Genomic DNA, 20,337 nt, shown 5'->3' on the forward strand with positions numbered 1-20,337 from the left:
GCAAAACATGTAGGTTTGTTACATAGGTATGCCTGTGCCATGGTGGTTTGCTGTACCTATTAACTCATCATCTAGGTTTTAATCCCCACATACATTAGCTGTTTGTCCTAATGCTGTCCCCCCCCTCGCCCCCCACCCCCAGGTGGCCCTGGTGTGCTTTGTTCCCCTCCCTGTGTCCACGCGTTCTCATGGTTCAACTCCCACTTACGAGTGAGAACATGGGATCTTTGGTTTTCTGTTCTGTGTTAGTTGGCTGAGGATGATGGCTTCCAGCTTCATCCATGTCCCTGCGAAGTACATGATCTCATTCCTTTTTATGTCTGCATAGTATTCCATGGTGTATATGTACCACATTTTCTTTATCCAGTCTATCATTGATGGGCATTTGGGTTGATTCCATGTCTTTGCTACTGTGGATAGTGCTGTGGTAAACATACGTGTGCATGCGTCTTCATGGTAGAATAATTTCTATTCCTTTGGGTATATACCAAGTAATGGGATTGCTGGGTCAAATGGTATTTCTGGTTCTAGATTCTTGAGGAATTGCCACACTGTCTTCCACAATGGTTGAACTAATTTGCATTCCCACCAAGAGTATAGAAGTGTTCTGTTTCTCCACAGCCTCACCAGCATTGGTTATTCCTTGACTTTTAAGTAATCACCATTCTGACTGGCATGAGACTATATCTCATTGTGGTTTTGCCCCCGAAACTCCTTAAACTGATAAGCAACCTCAGCAGAGTCTCAGGATGCAAAAATCACAAGTATTCCTATACATCAACAATATGCACCAAGCAGAGAGTCAAATTATGAATGAACTCCCATTCACAGTTGCTACAAAGAGAATAAAATACCTAGGAATATAGCTAACAAGGAGTGTGAAGGACCTCTTCAAGGAGATCTACAAACCACTGCCCAAGGAAATCAGAGAGGACACAAATGGAAAAACATTCTGTCCTCATGGATGGGAAGAATCAATACCGTGAACATGACCATACTGCCCAAAGTAATTTATAGATTAAATGCTATTCCCACAAACTACCATTGACATTTTTCACAGAATTAGAAAAAACTACTTTATGGAATAGGAAAAGGGCCTATATAGTCAAGACAATCCTAAGCAAAAAGAACAAAGCTGGAGGCATCATGCTACCTGAGTTCAAACTATACTACAAGGCTACAGTAACCAGAAAAGACATATAGTTCCTTCCTTTTTATTTCTGAGTAGTATTTCAGGGTGTGAATTTACCACAGTTTAATCATTCACTTATTGGGGTTCATCTGGATTGTTTCTAGTTTTTGGTTATTATGAATAAAGCTGCTAGGAACACTTGTATACCCAGAGTTTTTTTGTGTGTGAGTGTAAGTTTCATTTCTTTGGGATAGTAAGTACATGTCTCCATTTTATAAGAAACTAACAAACTGTTTTCCAAGATGGCCGTACCGTTTTATATTCTCTTCATATAGCATAAATTGTATAAAGGAGAAGTGTGGCTGCAGTTTGGTCATATATTATCCATGAACCCATGTTTTAGTCATGAAAGATTTATGCAGTAATAGATGACGGTAAATGAAAAATTAACAGTAAATATGATTTCCTTTAGGCCAAGAAAACTACTCTAAAGAATACTCTGGCCTCTGGCCTTGTCCTAATTGATTTTGCCAAAAATCAGTTCATATGCTGATTGTGTCTTAGCTTTATAAGACAGGAACACCTGGGCACTCTGGCTCATGCCTGCAATCTAGCAGTTTGGGAGAGGCCAAGGCTGGTGGATTGCTTGAGCTCAGGCGTTTGAGACCAGCCTGGGCAAACACGGCAAAACCCTGTCCCAGCCTAAAAACTACAAAAAGTAATTGGGCAAAGTGGCAAGTGCCCGTGTTCCTAGCTGCTTATGTGGGTGGGGTGGAAGGATTGCTTGAGGCTTGAGTTCAGGAGGAGGTTGAGGCTGTAGTGAACCATCATTGTGCCACTGCACTCTAGCCTGGGCAACAAAGCAAAAGCTTGTCCAAAAAAAAAAAAACAAGAAACAAAAAAAACAAAACGAGGACGACAGCAGCAGCAAAGGCTGGAGTTACAAACAGATAAGGAAACTTTAGAAGACACGTTTTAGAACTTCTGTTTTCATGCTGTGTTCTCTAGAGGGACAGAACTAATAGGATATGTGTATATATACACACGTATACAGGGTACGTATAGATATAACTAATAGGATATATGTGTGCGTGTATGTATATATGCATATACACACAGGGAAGTTTAAGTATTAAGTATTAACTTACACGATCACAAGGTCCCACAGCAGGCTGTCTGTAAGCTTGAGGAGCAAGGACAGTCTGAATCTCAAAACTGAAGAACTTGGAGTCCAGTGTTCGAGGGCAGGAAGCGTCCAGCACGAGAGAAAGATGTAGGCTCGGAGGCTAGGCCATTCTCTCCTTTTCATATTTTTCTGCCTGCTCTATACTTGATGGCAGCTGATTAGATGTTGCCCATCCAGATTAAAGGTGGGTTTGCCTTCCCCAGCTCACTGGGAACATTTAACTCAAATGTTATTCTCCTTTGGCAGCACCCTCACAGACACACCCAGGATCAATACTTTGTATCCTTCAGTCCAGTCAAGTTGACACTCAGTGTTAACCATCATAGATCCCTATATTTGCATTATAAATAACTAACTTACCTTAGTTGTCCTGAATCCTAAAGGCAATAAATTTTTTTTTGAGCCAGAGCCCTCATGATTTGGTGACTTTTCTACCATCCATAGCTAACCATTCTGTTCTCATTTGCTAGTTTGAAATGTGAAAATGAAATCCTCAGCTCTGTTCCAAAAATATGTAGAGTTTACCCAACTCTTTTTGTCTGTATGAAATCCCCTGCCTTTTTTGCGTGAATACGACAAACAAATCTGTCCACTAGATTCAGAATAAGATTGAATATTATCATTCAGAACTATTTATTCTGAAAAAATCTAGATGCTTTGTTATAGTGAAATACATTCTATGGTACTGTGGCTACTCTTAGATACGGTGAAGTCGAAAATAAATTTCATCTTTCTGGCTCTGAAAATGGTCTGTAGATGAGTTACTGTTGCCTTAATCTGTAAGTTTTTGGCTATCATTACCTTCTTCACATTTCCTGTGCTGCATACTTAGTAAGAGCAAGAAATGTGGCTTATTTGTGGTGATTTTCAGGTTACATTTACTTTGTAAATAATAAATGAAAAGATGGTGCTAAACTGTCTAAAGATTATCATCATGAAAGTTTTTTGTTTTCTAGAAACTTGATCTGGTAACTTTATGTACATGGTTGTTATGGTGGTTGATATTTTGCAGTGGATATGTATTTTTCAGTGAAGCCAAACATTTATGCTTCTGGTCTTTGATATTTTTCCAGAGGAAGGATTGAGTCCACATTGAAAGATGGCTGAGCTAGGCGTGGTGGCTCACGCCTATAATCCCAGCACTTTGGGAGGTCAAGGTGGGCAGATCACCTGAGAGGCCAGGAGTTTGAGACCAACCTGGCCAAAATGGTGAAATCCTGTCTCTACTAATACAAAAAGTTGGCAGGCGTGGTAGTACACGCCTGTAATCCTATCTTCTCAGGAGGCTGAGGCAGGAGAATTGCTTGAACCCACGAAGCAGAGGTTGCAGTGAGCTGAGATCGTGCCACTGCACTCCAGCCTGGGTGACAGAGTGAGACTCCGTCTCAAAAAAATAAAAGAAAAAGAAAGATGGCTGTTATATTTACTTACCTCTGGTGTCTTGAGATATATATATATCTTTTTTCATGTAGGGTGCAGTATTCTGTAACTGGACTTTTATCATAAGTGTACCTTTACCCTTGGAGGTAGGATACAAAAAGATTTTTGTACATGGGCACAAACAGTTTGAAAGGAGTATATTTCCAGATTCTCACTTTTTCATATGTACTTTTATTAAAGCTCCTTTTCCCTAGGATATTTTAGATCAACGTAAGTTCCACACTTCTTAAATTTACGTTTCAAATATATCTTAAGCTTATCATTCTTAATCATTATGATTAGAGAAACTTTTGCTTCTTGCTTTATTTAAGAAACCAGGGATGTTTATATAATTACAGTCACTCGTCCGTATCTGTGGGTTCCAACTCATGGGCTCAGCCTATTGGGATCAAAATTTGGGGAAAAAATAGTCCACGAAATTCCAGAAAGCAAAGCTTGAATTTCCTGTACGCTGAGTACAATGTGAATGAAGCGATGTGTAGGCGTTGTATTAGGTATTCAAAGTAATCTAGAGTTGATTTAAAAGTATATGGGATGATGTCCGTAGGTTATATGCAAATACTGCCCATTTTATATAAGGGACTTGAGCATCCTTGGATTTTGATATCTGCAGGGGTCTTGGAACCAGTCCCCCAAGGCTACTGAGGGACAACTGTATTTCTTTTTATTGTGAAATTTCTATGTACATCTGTAGAAAAGTACAGAAAACAATATATACAGCCAAATTTTTATAAAGAGAAGACCTATGTAACTCTCACTTATTTCAAGAAGTAGAACTTTGAAGCCCACAAGCCCCAAGTACGTCTTCCTAATCATGTCTTGCACACCCCCTACCCAGGTAACCACAGTTTGACTTTTGTGTCACATCCTTGCTTGACATTATAGTTTTACTTTGTATAAAATGAATTCTTAAAGTGGTTTAATGTATTTTAAATTCTTAAAGGTAATCCTATGGTATGTATTCTTTTTATACAGTTCTCCTAGTCAACATCATGTGTCTAGGATTCATCCTTGTGTGTAGCAGTATTTATTACTATCTGTTGCTGTATATTTTCCATTATGTGAATAGACAGCAGCTTGCCCACATCTCCTGTTGACACTGTGTGTGTTTTCTAGTTTTTGCAATTCTGTACAGTATTGCTGTGAACAGTGTAATATTTACATATGTAGGATTATAAGTATCCTGATACAGCTTGCATTTCTGTAGGAGTGGAATTGCTGGTTACAGGGTATGCATTTCTTCACCGTGGCTAGATAATACTAAATTAGTTTTACTATGATTGTGCTAATTTACATTCCTCCTCATGGTGCATGGGTTTGTGTTGCTTCCCATTTTTGTCAGCACTTGGTATTGTTAGATTTAAATTTTTCTAATCTATCGAGCCATCTTTCTTACATGCCACACCATTAGTATTATTCAGTGCTTTGCAGGTATAGCCACATGCTTCTGTTTCTACCACTCTAGCTTTGTTGTCTTTAAATTAATATCACCTTTTAGTACCTGCAGGCGGGAGCACAAATTCTAAAAATAGGATAATTATTTAAGGTGTATTTGTATATTGCAAAGTGTATGGTCCAACTTACTTAGAAGTTTCTTTGACAAATAACCATAACAGATGTTAACCTGCAGATGATAACTTGGATGACAAAATGAAAAATCATGGAAATATACTTAAGGGTGCATTCTCCCTATTCGTTCTTATCTTTCTCCCCCTAAAAAGGCTATTTCTCTATAAAACAAGAAATTGGAAATTACTAGAATATAGTTGAAAAATGGTGTATCTATAAAAACTTAATATGATATGCTTTAGAAAGTTATTTACAGTAAAAATACCTTATGCCATTGTGTAACTGCCCAGTGGGTTCACCTTACCTGCTGCCTAGACAGAGCCAATTTATCAAGACAGGAGAATTGCAGTGGAGAAAGAGCAATTCACGCAAAGCCGGCTGTGCAGGAGACTGGAGTTTTATTGTTACTCAAATCAGTCTCCAAGAGCATTCGGGGATGGGGGATTGGAGTTTTTAAAGATAATTTGGTGGGTAGGGGCTCAGGAAGTGGGGAGTGCTGTTGGTCAGGTTGCAGATGGAATCATAGGGAGGTCGAAGTGAGGTTTTCTTACTGTCTTCTCTTCCTGGGTGGGATCGCAGAACTGGTTGAGCCAGATTACCAGTCTGGGTAATGTCAGCTGATCCATCCAGTGAAAGGTCTGCAAAATGTCTCAAGCACTGATCTTAGGTTTTATGATAGTGATGTTATACTCAGGAGCAATTTGGGGAGGTTCAGACGCTGCGTGACCCTAAACTGTAATTTCTAATCTTGTAGCTAATTTGTTAGTCTTACAAAGGCAGACTGTAACCCAGGCAAGAAGAGGGTCTTTTTGGGAAAAGACTATTATTAAATATTAATTTTGTTTCTGAATCAAACCATAAACTAAATCCCCTCCCAATGTTATTTCGGCCCAGGCCCAGGAATGACAAGGACAGCTTAAAAGTTAGAAGCAAGATGGAGTTGGTTAGGTCTGCTCGCTTTCACTGTCGTAACTTCCAGAGTTAAAATTTTTGCAAAGGCGGTTTCAATTAGAGAGTCTTAGGAATTCTTGTTTTGAGTCTAATGGTATTTAAAGAGGAAAATTTTAAAATATTGCAGATTTCTTTGTCTTGATTCTTCTCTCAGGTTTCTAGTTGATGACTTAGCCAGGTTTTCCAAGTATTAAAATTATTTAAAATATTAAATCATACTAAATAGTTTTTTTGCCATTTTATGTAGCAAAAATGCCTAATCTACCAATGAAGGAAATTCTGTCCCACAAAATGTTAACGTCTGTGTATCTAAAGATACTGCGCAGAAAGCTTGCAAGTAAAAGGATTCTTCATTGTGCTTGCCTAACTACATAGGCTAAAAAAGCTTATGTTCAGAAAGTAGGGGAGGCAGGGCACGGTGGCTCGTGCCTGTATTCCTAGCACTTTGGGAGATCTAGTCAGGAGGATTGCTTGAGCCCAGGGGTTTGAGACTAGCCTGGACAACATGGTGAAACCAAGTCTCTTCCAAAAAAACATACAGGAATTAGCACTGTGCACCTGTTGTCCCAGCTATTTGGAAGGCTGAGATGGAAGTTCATTTGAGCCTGGGAGGTCGGTGTTGCAGTGAGCCATGATGGCACCACTGCATTCCAGGCTGGATGACACATGATAGATCCCCAGAATTATAGATGTCATGTTTGGGAAATAAATGGAAACTTTGGCCTCTGTATTTACAATTTTATAATTTGCCATTTGGCATTGTTCTTTTCATTTGTATAGGAACCCTTTTGTTGTGTGTTCCAGATGAAGTCTGAGGCATGTTGGCAGTGTGTTTGCTAGAGCCCTTCTTTCCTGAATTTGCTTCTTTCTTCCATGTAGCTTTTCACAATGATTAAACAAATTTTAAAAATTATAATGGTACCTTATTTATCATTTTATGTCATTGAATCTATGTAGTACTATTTTAGAACTTCTGAATGTATAGAGTAGTCAGAGTAGATTCTTTAAAATGCCATTCCAGAAACTGACGATACTGGAGTAGTCAATGTGTGAATATTCATTACCTCAGCATAGGCAGTGTCTTTGTATTTACACAGGATTTATGATGATTTTTGTCTATCAAGAATTTTACCTTTTCGTTTCCTTCCCTTTTCATTGTTCTTTTTTCATCAGTGTAAACCAGAATACAAAGTACCTGGACTTTATGTTATTGACTCCATTGTGCGACAATCCAGACATCAGTTTGGTCAAGAAAAGGATGTGTTTGCACCCAGATTTAGTAATAACATCATTAGCACTTTCCAGAATTTATATCGTTGCCCTGGGGATGACAAGGTATGCTGCTGATTTTTTTGTTTGTTTGTTTTAAAGTAGATAACAGTACCCTCTTGGTCTTAATTAGTCTTCATATTATCTTAGTACAGTCATGTGCCACATAATGATGTTTCAGTGACAGACCGCATATACAGTGGTGGTCTCCTAAGATGATAATACTGTATTTTTATTTTACCATTTCTCATTTATGTACACAAATACCATTGTGTTAAAAATACCTGCAGTATGCAGTACAGTGACATGCTGTACATGTTTGTAGTCTAGGAGCAATAGAATGTGACGTATAGTCTAGGTGTGTAGTAGGCTGTACCGTCTAGGTTTGTGTAAGTACACATCAAACAATGATGAAATCTGCTAATGATACCATTTCTCAGAACATATCCTTGTCATTAAGTGGCACAGGACTGTATATATCTTTATGTTCTCATTTGCTCTTAGTTATTTCAGATGTGAATATTTAATTATTACAGTGTCCATGTTCCATTTTGTTCTTTGAATTTCTTAGAGAGTACAGAAAGATGTAGCAGATTTGCTACTTTTTAATTTATTGAAGCAATTGGTGTTAAATAAAATGGCTAAAATAAGCTTTTGCAATTACATGAAACTTATTCACACGCAGACAGTTCGGAATTATTTGACATGAGTTGATACTTAACTGCATATTAAAATTCTTCTATTACGGTAGAATTTTGTTAATCACACTACTAAGTCTGGTATGTGTAAGATCTAAATGTGTAAATATTCTATAAATAGCAAGTAAAAAGAAAGCTTTGGATCATGAGCAGGCATGAAAAGGAGTTGCTTATCCTTTTACTTGCTCTGAGAGGTTAGCTTATTTATTTTGGATGTTGATTTGGAAATTGAGGTGTGCTTTTTCTGACAGCGTTGATTGCATTGTTGATTAAGTATGGAAAGATGAGAATAGATGAAGATTGATGTTTGTTTTATGGAAGAACCACAGAACTTCAAAGCTCACCACAAATGGTTCACCTTTATATTGAGTATAACAAGATTAAGTAGTTATTTTTCATAACTATTATATAGTCTTGAATCAGAAAAAAATCTTGTTATAATGGATAGCTATGGAGATAAATTTATTTTTTTTTTTTGAGACGGAGTCTTGCTCTTATCACCCAGGCTGGAGTGCAATGGCATGATCTTGGCTCACTGCAACCTCTGCCTCCTGGGTTCAAGTGATTCTCCTGCCTCAGCCTCCTGAGTAACTGGAATTACAGGCACCTGCCACCACACTCTGCTAGTTGTCTTTTGTATTTTTAGTAGAGATGGGGTTTCGCCATGTTGGCCAGGCTGGTGTCAAACTCCTGACCTTGTGATCCGCCCACCGTGACCTCCCAAAACGTTGGTATTACAGGTGTGAGCCACCGCGCCCAGCTGGAGATAAATTTATTATGCTATATTCTTTGTGAACTATTCTTGGATATACTCCTCGAGACAGAAAGTTTTCGATTTTTCTTTTTAATTACCTTAGTACTTTAATAATTCTGTGCAGACAAAAGAATGCTTCTACTTTTTAAAATTTTATTTGTTTTGAGATGGAGTCTCACTCTGTCACCCAGGCTGGAGTGCAGTTGCGTGATCTCGGCTCACTGCAAGCTCCATCTCCCGGGTTCACGCCGTTCTCCTGCCTCAGCCTCCTGAGTAGCTGGGACTATAAGCGTCCGCCACCACGCCCAGCTAATTTTTTGTATTTTTAGTGGAGACGGGGTTTCACCTTGTTAGCCAGGATGGTCTCGATCTCCTGACCTCGTGATCCATCCACCTTGGCCTCTGAAAGTGCTGGGATTGTAGGCGTGAGCCACCGCGCCTGACCTAGAATGCTTCCAATTTTAAGTGACCTGTCATAATTGATTTTTAAAATAGGTACCTTAGACTCCTACTTGAAGTAATGTACTAATCTGAAATTTTATACATATATTTTTTTAGAAGTCACTTTACTTTGATTTAGAAATTTCACTAGTTTGGACTTGGATTTCAGTCAGCTCTGATGATTAAATCTTTCTTGGATGTGTAGATTTCATAATATAATATCTCATACTAGGGCTTATGGAACAGGGCTTTCTTTTAACCATAGGGGGAGAGTATAGATTAACATTGCAATCTCAGTCATAAATGAGGGACATTGTATGTAGATATATAGAATGATAGTGGTTAGGTGCTGGCCAATTTTAAAGTATATGATGGGTGGCTTGGAAACTGAAAGATTTTTATATAAAGCAGAAGAATATAAGGCATTTTCCAAGTGCTCATGTTTTAGAGTGGAGAAATAGTCAAATCAGAAAGTGTGAAGCAGTCTCTGTAATTTTCTTATGCCTCATTTGAAATACACACATTTGCACATTAATATAGTTTGGACATAGTTTTAAAATATGTCACCGTAGTATTATGAGGGATTTAAAGATGAACGAGATCTTTATTCTGAAAATTGCTGTTTTACTTTGTAAAACATATACATTTAACAGAATGTTCTTTTTTTGTACTTGATTTTAGCCTCTGTCATTTTTTTTTTTTTCCTAATGGAATAAGTGGCATCACAATAGTAGTAACTAGGTCTTAGTACTTGTTTGCAGAATAGTTATGTGCTAAACAGTTGTGAATCAGAGTGTTTGGTGATTGGTGATAGTATCAATAAAATAGTTACTACATAATAGTACATAATTGTGAATCAGATTGTTTGGTGATAGTATCAAAATAGTTATTACATAATAACTGTTATGCTTTTATTAGTGATAATATGAATTCAGGATATTGTTACTCTTGACGTGTGTGCTCTGAGTGAAATGTTTATTTTCAGAAGCAAGGTATAATAGATGGAACTGCTGATCCTTCTTATAAAATACTGTAGAACATCTTGAGACATTATTTTTCACTGGGCATATTTTTCTGCCTGTAAGTTTGAAACTTTCAGGATATGTAAAACTTTAATACAACCAAGGGAGACATATAAGTAGGAATTTTTCTAGTTACCAAGTTTTCTCTAAATACTGCTAATTATGTTACTAGATTTCAGAATTAACCAAGAAATAGAAGTCACTAATAACTAGTCTTTTCAAGTTTATGATACGCAGAGTATAACAAGAGACAGGCAGTAGGTAAATAGAATTTCCCAACGAAATAGATTTTCATATGAAATGACTGAGATTAGGGTATAAGTAATTAAATAGAAGTACATTATAGTATTGCTATAAGAAGAGCTGTAACTAACAAAGCGTATATCTCCCTCCCAAGGTGCTCAAAATTTGAGAGTGGCTAGACATTTAAAATACTAGCCAGCTTAAACAGTCTAATACAGTTTGGAGATTGAGAAAAGGGACCTGAGAATCCTTCTGGTATACTGTCTTATTTTATAAATGAGGATACTAAGGTTTTTTTTGTTTTTTTTTTTTAATGTTGGTTGAGACCAAGATCAGCAGCAACGTTATATAGATCATAAATATTTCATGAATTTTATAGCAGCTGCATAAATATTATATGACTGACTGGAACCTTACAAAAAATACGAAGAACTCTGACTATTTGAGTAATCCAGAAAGAGGTTGACACTAAAACAAAAATGTGATTTATTTGGTGGTAAAATGATTAGAGTGTGGGTTGGGATGGGCATTGTTGAGACTCTTTATGAGGAATATAAAATAGGATGCAGTGCTGTGGTTCAGGGGCATATCAAGAAGAGAAAATGAGATGGTTCAAGATGTCAAAGTCTGCTTGCCAGTAGCAAGCACGTTTTTTATGTTTTTTTTTTTTTTAATTTACAAAATGGTAAAGGACTCAAATTTTAGGAAATGAAATAATGTAGAACATTATTCATACGGAGCATGATTCATCATTCTGAGGGCCAGATTAAGTAATGCCAGTGTGACACTGACGTTCTGCAAGGGGAAAGGGAACAGGAAAGAATAAATAAAAGAGGGAATGAAGAGAGAAGAAATGGTTAAGCTTCATATTCTGTCTGTACAGAAGTTTGTCCATCTCTGGTTCAAAGTGTCAGTAGGGAATTAGCATTCATGGCAGGATGCTCAAAAAAGGAAGTAATTTGATTAAATTCTTCCATGAGGAAATGCCCTCTCCTCAAGTAGTTTGTAAAATGAAACTTTTTGAAAGTCACATTAGATAAGGAGTTTGTACTACAAGTTACCTGTTTGTTCAAAAGTTAGACATTGTGTAAGACAAAGTTAAAATCAACTATAAATATAACGTTAGTACTGAGATGAATCCTGGCTCACCCTCAGAATACTTAAGACAGGTCTCCAGCCAGTGTTACCATCCATATCATTAGAAGTGACATAAGAGAGGAAGCCTAGATGTCATCTCTGCCTTCAACTAAATGGAACTTTCATTTAATTTGCATGTCTATCAGCATTAACATGTTTTTAAGCACCTTAAGGTAGCAAATGCAAAATGATAGAAACATAGAATTTTAGGGCTAGAAAGTACCATTGAGGTATTGTTAATTTCTCCTTTCCATCCAGGGCCCAGATAGCCTCTATGAAATGACTGTACTAAGGTTTTGAGAGCAAAAAACAAAATGTCATGTTTCTTTTTTTCTCTAGAGTAAAATAGTGAGAGTACTAAACTTATGGCAGAAGAATAATGTATTTAAGAGTGAGATTATTCAGCCTCTTTTGGATATGGCAGCTGGGATTCCACCTCCTGTTGTCACACCTGTTTTGGCCAGCACTACCACTGCTATGAGCAATACTCCAGGTATGTTGCTTTATTATAGATTTGTTGTCTAAATATTCTACTCATACATTTTGGATGACTGTTCATGTAAAAAATAATTCGACAGTGCAGGAAAATTTGTCCAGCATTAGATAATTGAAAGAAAATATTTGTAGAGAAAAATAAAATTAGATATTATATTTGTATGTAATTATTTCTAAAATGTAGAAAACTAATTTTCTTTTAATTCACAGAAACATAAATACAATGAACCTTAGAAATTTGGTGTGTCAGTTAGGTTTTTCCTGATTTAGGTTGTCTGTAACTTCTTATACTTGGATTTGTATCAGCTTGGTATTTATAGGATACTAGGGGGATTTAATATTTTTTAAAGAAACCCTGAAATAATTATTTAACAAAACCAAAATTTCAAAATCATGTTCTCTTGAGGCATTTAAATGACTATGATAAAAGTTTTTATCATAGTTCCAGCCCTGCGCAGTGACTAACACCTGTAATCCTAGCACTTTGGGAGGCCGAGGCAGGCAGATCGCCTCAGGTCAGGAGTTGGAGACTAGCCTGGCCAATATGGTGAAACTCTGTCTATATTAAAAATAAAAAAAATTAGCTGGGTGTGGTAGCAGGCGCCTCTAATCCAAACTACTGGGGAGGCTGAGGCAGGAGAATCACTTGAACCCAGGAGGTGGAGGTTGCAGCGAGGCGAGATCGCGCCGTTGTACTCCAGCCTGGGCAACAAGAGTGAAACTCTGACTCAAAAAAAAAAAAAAAATTTTTTTTTTAAAATCATAGTTAATTAAATTGGTTAGCATTTCGTATATATTTTGTGTGTGTGTGTGTGTGTGTGTGTGTGTGTGTGTGTGTGAACAAAAATTGATGTATTGTTTATTGAGACCTTGTGCTGTCACCCAGGCTGGTGTGCAGTAGTGTGATCATAGCTCACTGCAGCTTCAACCTCCTGGGCTCTAGTGATCCTCCCATCTCAGCCTCCTAAGTAGGTAGGACTACAGGCATGCACTACCATGCCTGGCTAATTTTTTGTTGTTGTTGTTGGAGATGGAGTTTTGGTGTGTTGCCCAGGCTGGTCTCGAGCTGCAGGGCTCAAGCGGTCCTCTTGCCTTGGGCTCTGAAAGCATTGGGATTACAGGCGTGAACCACCGTACCTGGCCCAAACATGGTTTTATGTTATGTATACTTATCATAAAAATTTTTTATTGAAGATTGTATTTTGAGTATTTCCTCATGTTACTGAATTTTTGTCTCTAAAGTAAGATTTTTAATGGCTGTTAAGTATTGTAGGCTTTTTAAAAGTACAGTAGTCTCCTCACATCCAGTTTTGCTTTCCATGATTTCAATTACTTGCAGTCAACCACAGTCTGAAAATAGGTGAGTATAATACAATAAGATACTTTGACAGATAGAGAAAAAGAGGGAGAGACCATATTCACATAAGTTTTTTCACAGTATAGTTTATTAGTTATTGTTGTTGCTAATCTATTATTGTTGCTTACTGTACCTAATTTATAAGTTAACCTTTATCATAGGTATATGTGAACATACAGAAAAAAACATAGCATATATAGGGTTTGGTGCTAGCTCTGGTTTCAGGGATCCACTGGAGTTCCTGGAACACTATCTCCCAAGCGTAAGTGTGGACACTGTAGTAACTGAGTTAATTGAGGAGGACAAATTTGGACAGATCCTTTCGGGATCTCTGTGTGTGTTTAACCTACCTAATTCTGTAAAGGATTTTAAGTGATTTTTCAAAGTGGACACAATAAAATAAAAACTTAATATGTGTGCATGTATTTTATAAAAGTAATAAATTCTGCTTTTTCAAGTCTTAGTTTTTTACTTATTTATTTATTTGGGGAGTGTGATGTTCTTTTTTAAAGGAACTCCTGTGACACCTGTTACTCCGGCCAATGTGGTCCAAGGCTTACCTGATCCGTGGGTATCTCAGATAACAAATACAGATACACTCGCGGCTGTGGCTCAGATCTTGCAAAGTCCTCAAGGCCAGCAGGTGAGCAGTTTTTCTGTTATGTCAAGAATGATTTAGAATTTAGTATTTTCCTGATGTATTACTTTGTAACATACCACCTAGAGAATATGTGTTTTTTTTAGTTTTATAAAAATGGGACCATTATGTATACTTTGTTACTTAAGTCATTTAATAGTGCATCATGAATGCTTTCATGTCATTAAAAATTACTTTATAAAAAATGTATTCTGTACCAAAATATGGAATTAGCACATAGTTTTGCCAAATATTATTAGATGCTAGCACACTCCAGTAACAAGACAGGAGTCGTATCTTAGAGAAGACCTCCTATCTTAAGGGGGACAGATGGTAAAAAAAAAAAAATATGACAAAATTATCGTAGGTAGTGATTAGTGACATTAAGAAAAGGTAAATCTATAGTGACTCAATTTGGGGGAAGGGGTCAGGAGTAGAGAGGGTAGCCAACAGGAGGTGTATTTGAGGAAGTGACATTTGAATCAAGACTTCAAATGGACTAGTCACGGCGGGACAGGAGGATAGGAAATAGGATTGCAAGTATAGAGGTCCTCAGATGGGAAGCAATGTGGTGTATTGTAGGAATAGAAGAAGACTTCTGTGGCTAGAACTTCTGGAATAGAGGGGAATCACACAACGTGTACGAATTGATTCGAGGAATGAGAAAGATTGCTGTCTTTATAATAATCAAGTTTTTCTATTGTATCTATACATATACTTTTATTGTTTAAATCTTTTATCTCTCGTAAGCTTTGTAGCTCTTTTAATGTAGATTCTTCACATTTCTTAGATTTATTTCTATGAATATAGTTGAATAGATTGGATTTTTATAGTCAATACCAGTTTCTCTTAGTTTTCAGCTGATTTTCTTTCATTTTCCAGTTATATTATTTGTAACTAATGATAATTCTGTGTCCTCAGTTTAAGTACTTATATATAGTTTTCTTAATGTATTGCACTAAGTTCTGGAAGAGATCATAGTAGAAATAATGATAGTATACTCATTGTTACTTTTTTCAGACTCAAATAGAAATACCCCGTTTTTGTCCCACTATGATGTTGGTTTTGTTTCGAGATATGTGTTCTCTATGAGGGACATATTCTGCTTTTTCTACATGATAGTGTTTTATGGGACTTTGATTTAAAATTTTATTAGTGGATATAATAGTATGGTTTTTCGATTACTAGACTTTATTATAATGATTCAGCATTGCAGTCCTGTGTACACACACACACACACACACACACACACACACAGACACGTTTTTTCTCTCTCTCTTTCTCTTTCTCACTTTCAAATTCACACTATCCTTTGAGGTAGTACATTTAGATATTCTGTAATTTTTGTTTTGCTTTGAAGTGTTAACTATTTCACAACTAGTTTCTATTTGCAACAATTTTGCAGCTCTACTGAGATGGGTCCCTAGTTTTTATCACCTTATTCTATTTTTAAATCAGGATTATTACTTGCTTTCTGAGATCAATTTAGAAATGGTTACCTTTTTCTGTCTTGTGTGCAGTACAACCTGATTACTTCCTGCCTCTGGAAGGTTTGGATGAACTTAATCAAAAAGCCTCTAGGGGCTAGGCCCGGTAGCTCACACTCATAATCCCAGTACTTTGGGAGGCCCATGTGGGTGGATCACTTGAGGCCAGGAGTTCAAGACTAACCGGGCCAACATGGTGAAACCTCTCTCTCCTAAAAATACAAAAATTAGCTGGGCATGTTGGCACATGCCTGTAATCCCAGCTACTTAGGAGGCTGAGGCAGGAGAATCACTTGAACCTGAGAAGTGGAGGTTGCAGAGAGCCAAGATCATACCACTGCACTCTAGCCTGGGTGACAGAGTGAGACTCAAAAAAAAAAAAAAAAAATCTCCAACAAGACAAAACCGAACCCACAAATCCCTCTAGGGTTTGGTGTGTTCTGGGAGATTAATTTTTGATAACATTTTTCAGTTCTTTTTTGGTTATTTGTATTCACTTACCCTACCTTTCCTGAATAAACGTTATTATAAATATTACGATTAGAAACCATCTATTTTGTTTTTCGTAGTTGTACGTAATTTTTTTAAAAACTAACTTTGGCATGCACATCTCACTTTGTGTTGTATTTTTGCTCATTTTAGATTTAGGTTTATTGAAGTTTATGCTTACTTTTTATTTTTCTGTTACTACCCTGGTTCTTCATTTTTGGACTGTTGATGTACTCTTCTAAATAGCTTTTGATCCCTTTTTGATCCGTCATTTCAATTCTTTGCAAGATTAATCTTTATCAATGATGGTTTTTGTGGTTTTTTTTTGTTTTTTTTTTTCTCCTTTTGAGACGAAGTCTCGCTCTGTCGCCCAGACTGTAATACAGTGGCGCGATCTCGACTCACTGCAACCTCTGCCTCCCAGGTTCAAGTGATTCTCCTGCCTCAGCCTCCCGAGTAGCTGGGACTACAGGCGCCCGCCACCACGCTCGGCTAATTTTTGTATTTTTAGTAGAGATGGGTTTCACCGTGTTAGCCAGGATGGTATCAATCTCCTGACCTTGTAATCTGCCCGCTTCTGCCTCCCAAAGTGCTGGGATTACAGTCGTGAGTCACCATGCCCAGCCTGTCAGTGATCTTGTATGTCTTAAACTTATGCTCAGGAACATGCAATAATTACGTTATCATACATAGAAGAAAATCCAACTTTGTGGTATTTAGAGTTATTCTCAATGTAACCTGTTATTTTTTTCTAACACTTTTCATTATTTAGATTACAAAGTTTCATAGATTTCTCTAAATTAATGCAAGTATTCTCTTGGCTTGTGTTGCACTCCCTTTTACTTTATCATCTACTTCTCCAATTTTCATACGTCTCATCCTTCCTTCACTATTCAAATCAAACTACAATTTTTTAGAGTTTGTTTGGTCTCTGAAGTCCAGTGATACTGTATCACTTCATTGGTTGTTTTTCATTCCCTCAACCTTCAGCAAACATTCACTGTGACCTGCAGTGTTTGAGGCACTGTACCTTGTTCCGGAGTATACAAGATAAAAAACATTCTCTGGCCTCTGGAAGCCTAAAGTTTAATAATCAAGGCAAATTGGAATACATAAATGTAATTAAATTTAAAATTAATAAGAATCGTGGGAGAAGTTTAGAAAAGAAGGGCTTTGGAAATTCAGAACTAGAGATAATACTTTGACTTGAACAGTTGGTTCAGGAAAGTTCTGTTGTACAGATGACAATTGAATTTGTTTTTTAAAGGGTGAGTAAGAACTGGATACTGAGGATGAGCTACATAAACAGAGACAATTGAGAGTAAACAATGAATTATCAGTCTTTCAAACAAAACCTGCTCCACCTACATCTTCATCTCAGTTAATGGAAATGCGATTTTTCCATTTGCTCGTACCCGAAAGCTTAAGAGTCATCCTTGATTCCTTTCTTCCCTTTGTTCTTCAGATCCAATCTGTTAAGAAATCCTCTGCCTTCAGAATATATTCTGAATCACTAACTCACCACCTCTATCACTAGTTCCTAGAATCAAGCCACCATCATTTCTTACCTAGTTCATTGCAGAAACCTCTTAATGGGGCTTCCACCCTTACCCCACAACAGTCTGTTCTCAATACTGCCGGTAGCATGACCCTTTTCATACCTGAGAGTTCATGCAACTCCTCTGCTCAGAATCCTCCAGTGGCTCCCTGTCTCACTCAGAGTAAAAGCCCAACTTGTTTTGTTTGTTTGTTTTTGAGACAGGATTTTGCTTTGTCACTCAGACTGGAGTGCAGTGGTGCAGTTGTATTTCACTGCATCTTTGAACTCCTGGGCTGAAGCGATCCTCCCACCTCAGCCTCCCAGGTAGCTGGGACTACACCTGTAGCCACCAAGCCTGGTCAATTTTTTATTTTTATTTTATTATTTTTTGAGACGGAGTCTTACCCTGTCATCCAGGCTGGAGTGCAATGGCGCTGTCTTGGCTCACTGTAACCTCCGCCTCCCAGAGTGATTCTCCTTCCTCAACCTCCCAAGTAGCTGAGATCACAGGCATCCACCACCACACCCAGCTAATTTTTGTATGTTTAGTAGGTATGGGGTTTCACTGTGTTGGCCAGGCTGGTGTCAAACTCCTGACCTCAGGTGATCCGTCCACCTCAGCCTCCCAAAGTGCTGGAATTACAGGCATGAGCCACTGTGCCCAGTCAATTTTTTATTTTTATATAGAGACAGGATGTGACTATGTTGCCCAGGCTGATCTCGGACTCCTGGCCTCAAGCAGTCCTCTCACCTGTGCCTCCCATGTCAATGGGATTACAAGCAGGAGCCATCGCGCCTGCACTAAAAGCACAAATTTCAGCAATCACTTCATTGGTGCTTGTATGTTCTCAGTTTGATCTGTTGTTACCTTCCCGACATTTTCTGTCCCCCAGTTCATAGACTTCTCTAACTAATAGTAAGACTTGCTTATGTTGCCCATCCCTACCCTGGTTTTATATTATCCTTTGCTTCGCTTTCTCACCTCTTTCTCCTGTGACCTGTTCTATCCGTTTTGTTATTTCTTACATCAGCTACCTGTAATCCTGCCCCAAGATCTCTGCATTTGATGTCTTTGATACTGAAAACCCACTTTCCTCATCTATTCATATGCTTTCATCTCTTGTAAGTCTTTGTTTAAATGTCACTTTAATAAGGCCTTCAGTGACTGCTATTTATTTAGAGACAGGTTCTTGCTCTGGCACCCAGGCTGGAGTGTAATGGAGCAATCTCAGCTCATTGCAACTTCTGCCTCCCGGGTTCAAGCAGTTCTTTTGCCTCAGCCTCCTGAGTAGCTGGGATTACAGGCACCTGCTACCACACCCAGCTAATTTCTGTATTTTTAGTAGAGATGAGGTTTCACATTGTTGGCCAGGCTGGTCTTGAACTCCTGACCTCAAGTGATCCACCCACCTCAGCCTCCCAAAGTGCTGGGATTATAGACGTGAGCCACCCTGCCCGGCGGTGACTGCTATTTAAAACTGTAAACTCTACCTCTCATTCTTTACACTCCTGTTCACTCTCGCCTCTGCTTGCTTCTTTCCTTAGCACTTACTACCCTCTGTTATGTTATATAATTACTTGGTTTTTTTTCTACCTCTTCCCACTGGAATGTATGCTAAACTAGGGCAAGAATTTTTTGTGGTGGTTGACTGCTGCCTCTTCAATGTCTAGGTTGTAGATGGTGTTCAATATGTTTTTTGTGGAATGAATGAAAGATGTACAGAAGCATTACAGTGTTGGATATACAAAGGATATTGTGGAGTTGAGTTTTGTGTGAAAGAAAAGAAAGTCTGTGTAAGCTATTAATGGCAGACTTAAGTGTGACTTGGGTTGTGAAAACTATACATGGTGGGGTCAAAAATAAAGGATTCATTTGCTAAGCAATGGGGAATCACCAGGGACTTTTTGTGTTGAAGTCACATGATCTTAACAGTACCTCACATGGATTAGAGAGAGAAGAAGTCTAGAGACAGAATATCTTTCTTTTGGTAGTAGTGGTTTTGTAAAGGAGGGTAATGATTATGAAAAATAGTAAGGTTGTATACTTTCTGAAAATACAATCTCAAAAACGTGGGGCCATTCTAGACTTAAAAATATTTTAGAAAACCAGTATGAACTCTTAGGCTGAATCTATTTTCTACATTTTTGAGACAATTGGGAAACTGAATATTAACTGGGTATTAGATGAAATTATAGAATTAGTAATTTTATTTTGTGGTAATATTTTGGAAACTGTTCATAAAGCAAGTGTTCTTATTTTAAAATATGCCTATTAAAATAAATATTTTTGAAAGGAGAAGCAGCTTTGAAAGGAATAGTATAGAGTCAGTAAGACAGTAATTGATAGACTGCGAAGTCAGAGAAAGAAAATTGGGTACTGCAGTGGTTTTTTACCTGGGTAACCAAAAGAATAACAGTGCCATTGGGAAAAATAGAGATGTCAAAAGGAGCAGTTAAAAAGTGTAAAGGGGAAATAAGGTGTTTCTGTCA

At 37.6% G+C, this 20,337-nt stretch overlaps 1 protein-coding gene across 24 annotated transcripts in view; it reads left to right on the forward strand.

Moving 5' to 3' along the window:
- The window catches only part of SCAF8 (SR-related CTD associated factor 8), a 228,446-nt gene that overhangs the window by 44,975 nt on the left and 163,134 nt on the right, over positions 1-20,337 (forward strand). For all 24 annotated transcript variants that reach the window (XR_001490106.4, XR_012433558.1, XR_001490104.4 and 21 more), the window contains 3 exons: positions 7,452-7,613; positions 12,182-12,335; positions 14,207-14,337. Coding sequence is in view for 13 of the 24 variants with exons in the window: in XM_015448999.4 (XP_015304485.1) it covers positions 7,452-7,613; positions 12,182-12,335; positions 14,207-14,337 (447 nt within the window). In the remaining 11 variants the exon portion in view is untranslated. The remainder of the gene's footprint in view (positions 1-7,451; positions 7,614-12,181; positions 12,336-14,206; positions 14,338-20,337) is intronic.

This window comes from Macaca fascicularis, chromosome 4, assembly GCF_037993035.2.
Source record: "Macaca fascicularis isolate 582-1 chromosome 4, T2T-MFA8v1.1".
Lineage (NCBI taxonomy): Eukaryota > Metazoa > Chordata > Mammalia > Primates > Cercopithecidae > Macaca > Macaca fascicularis.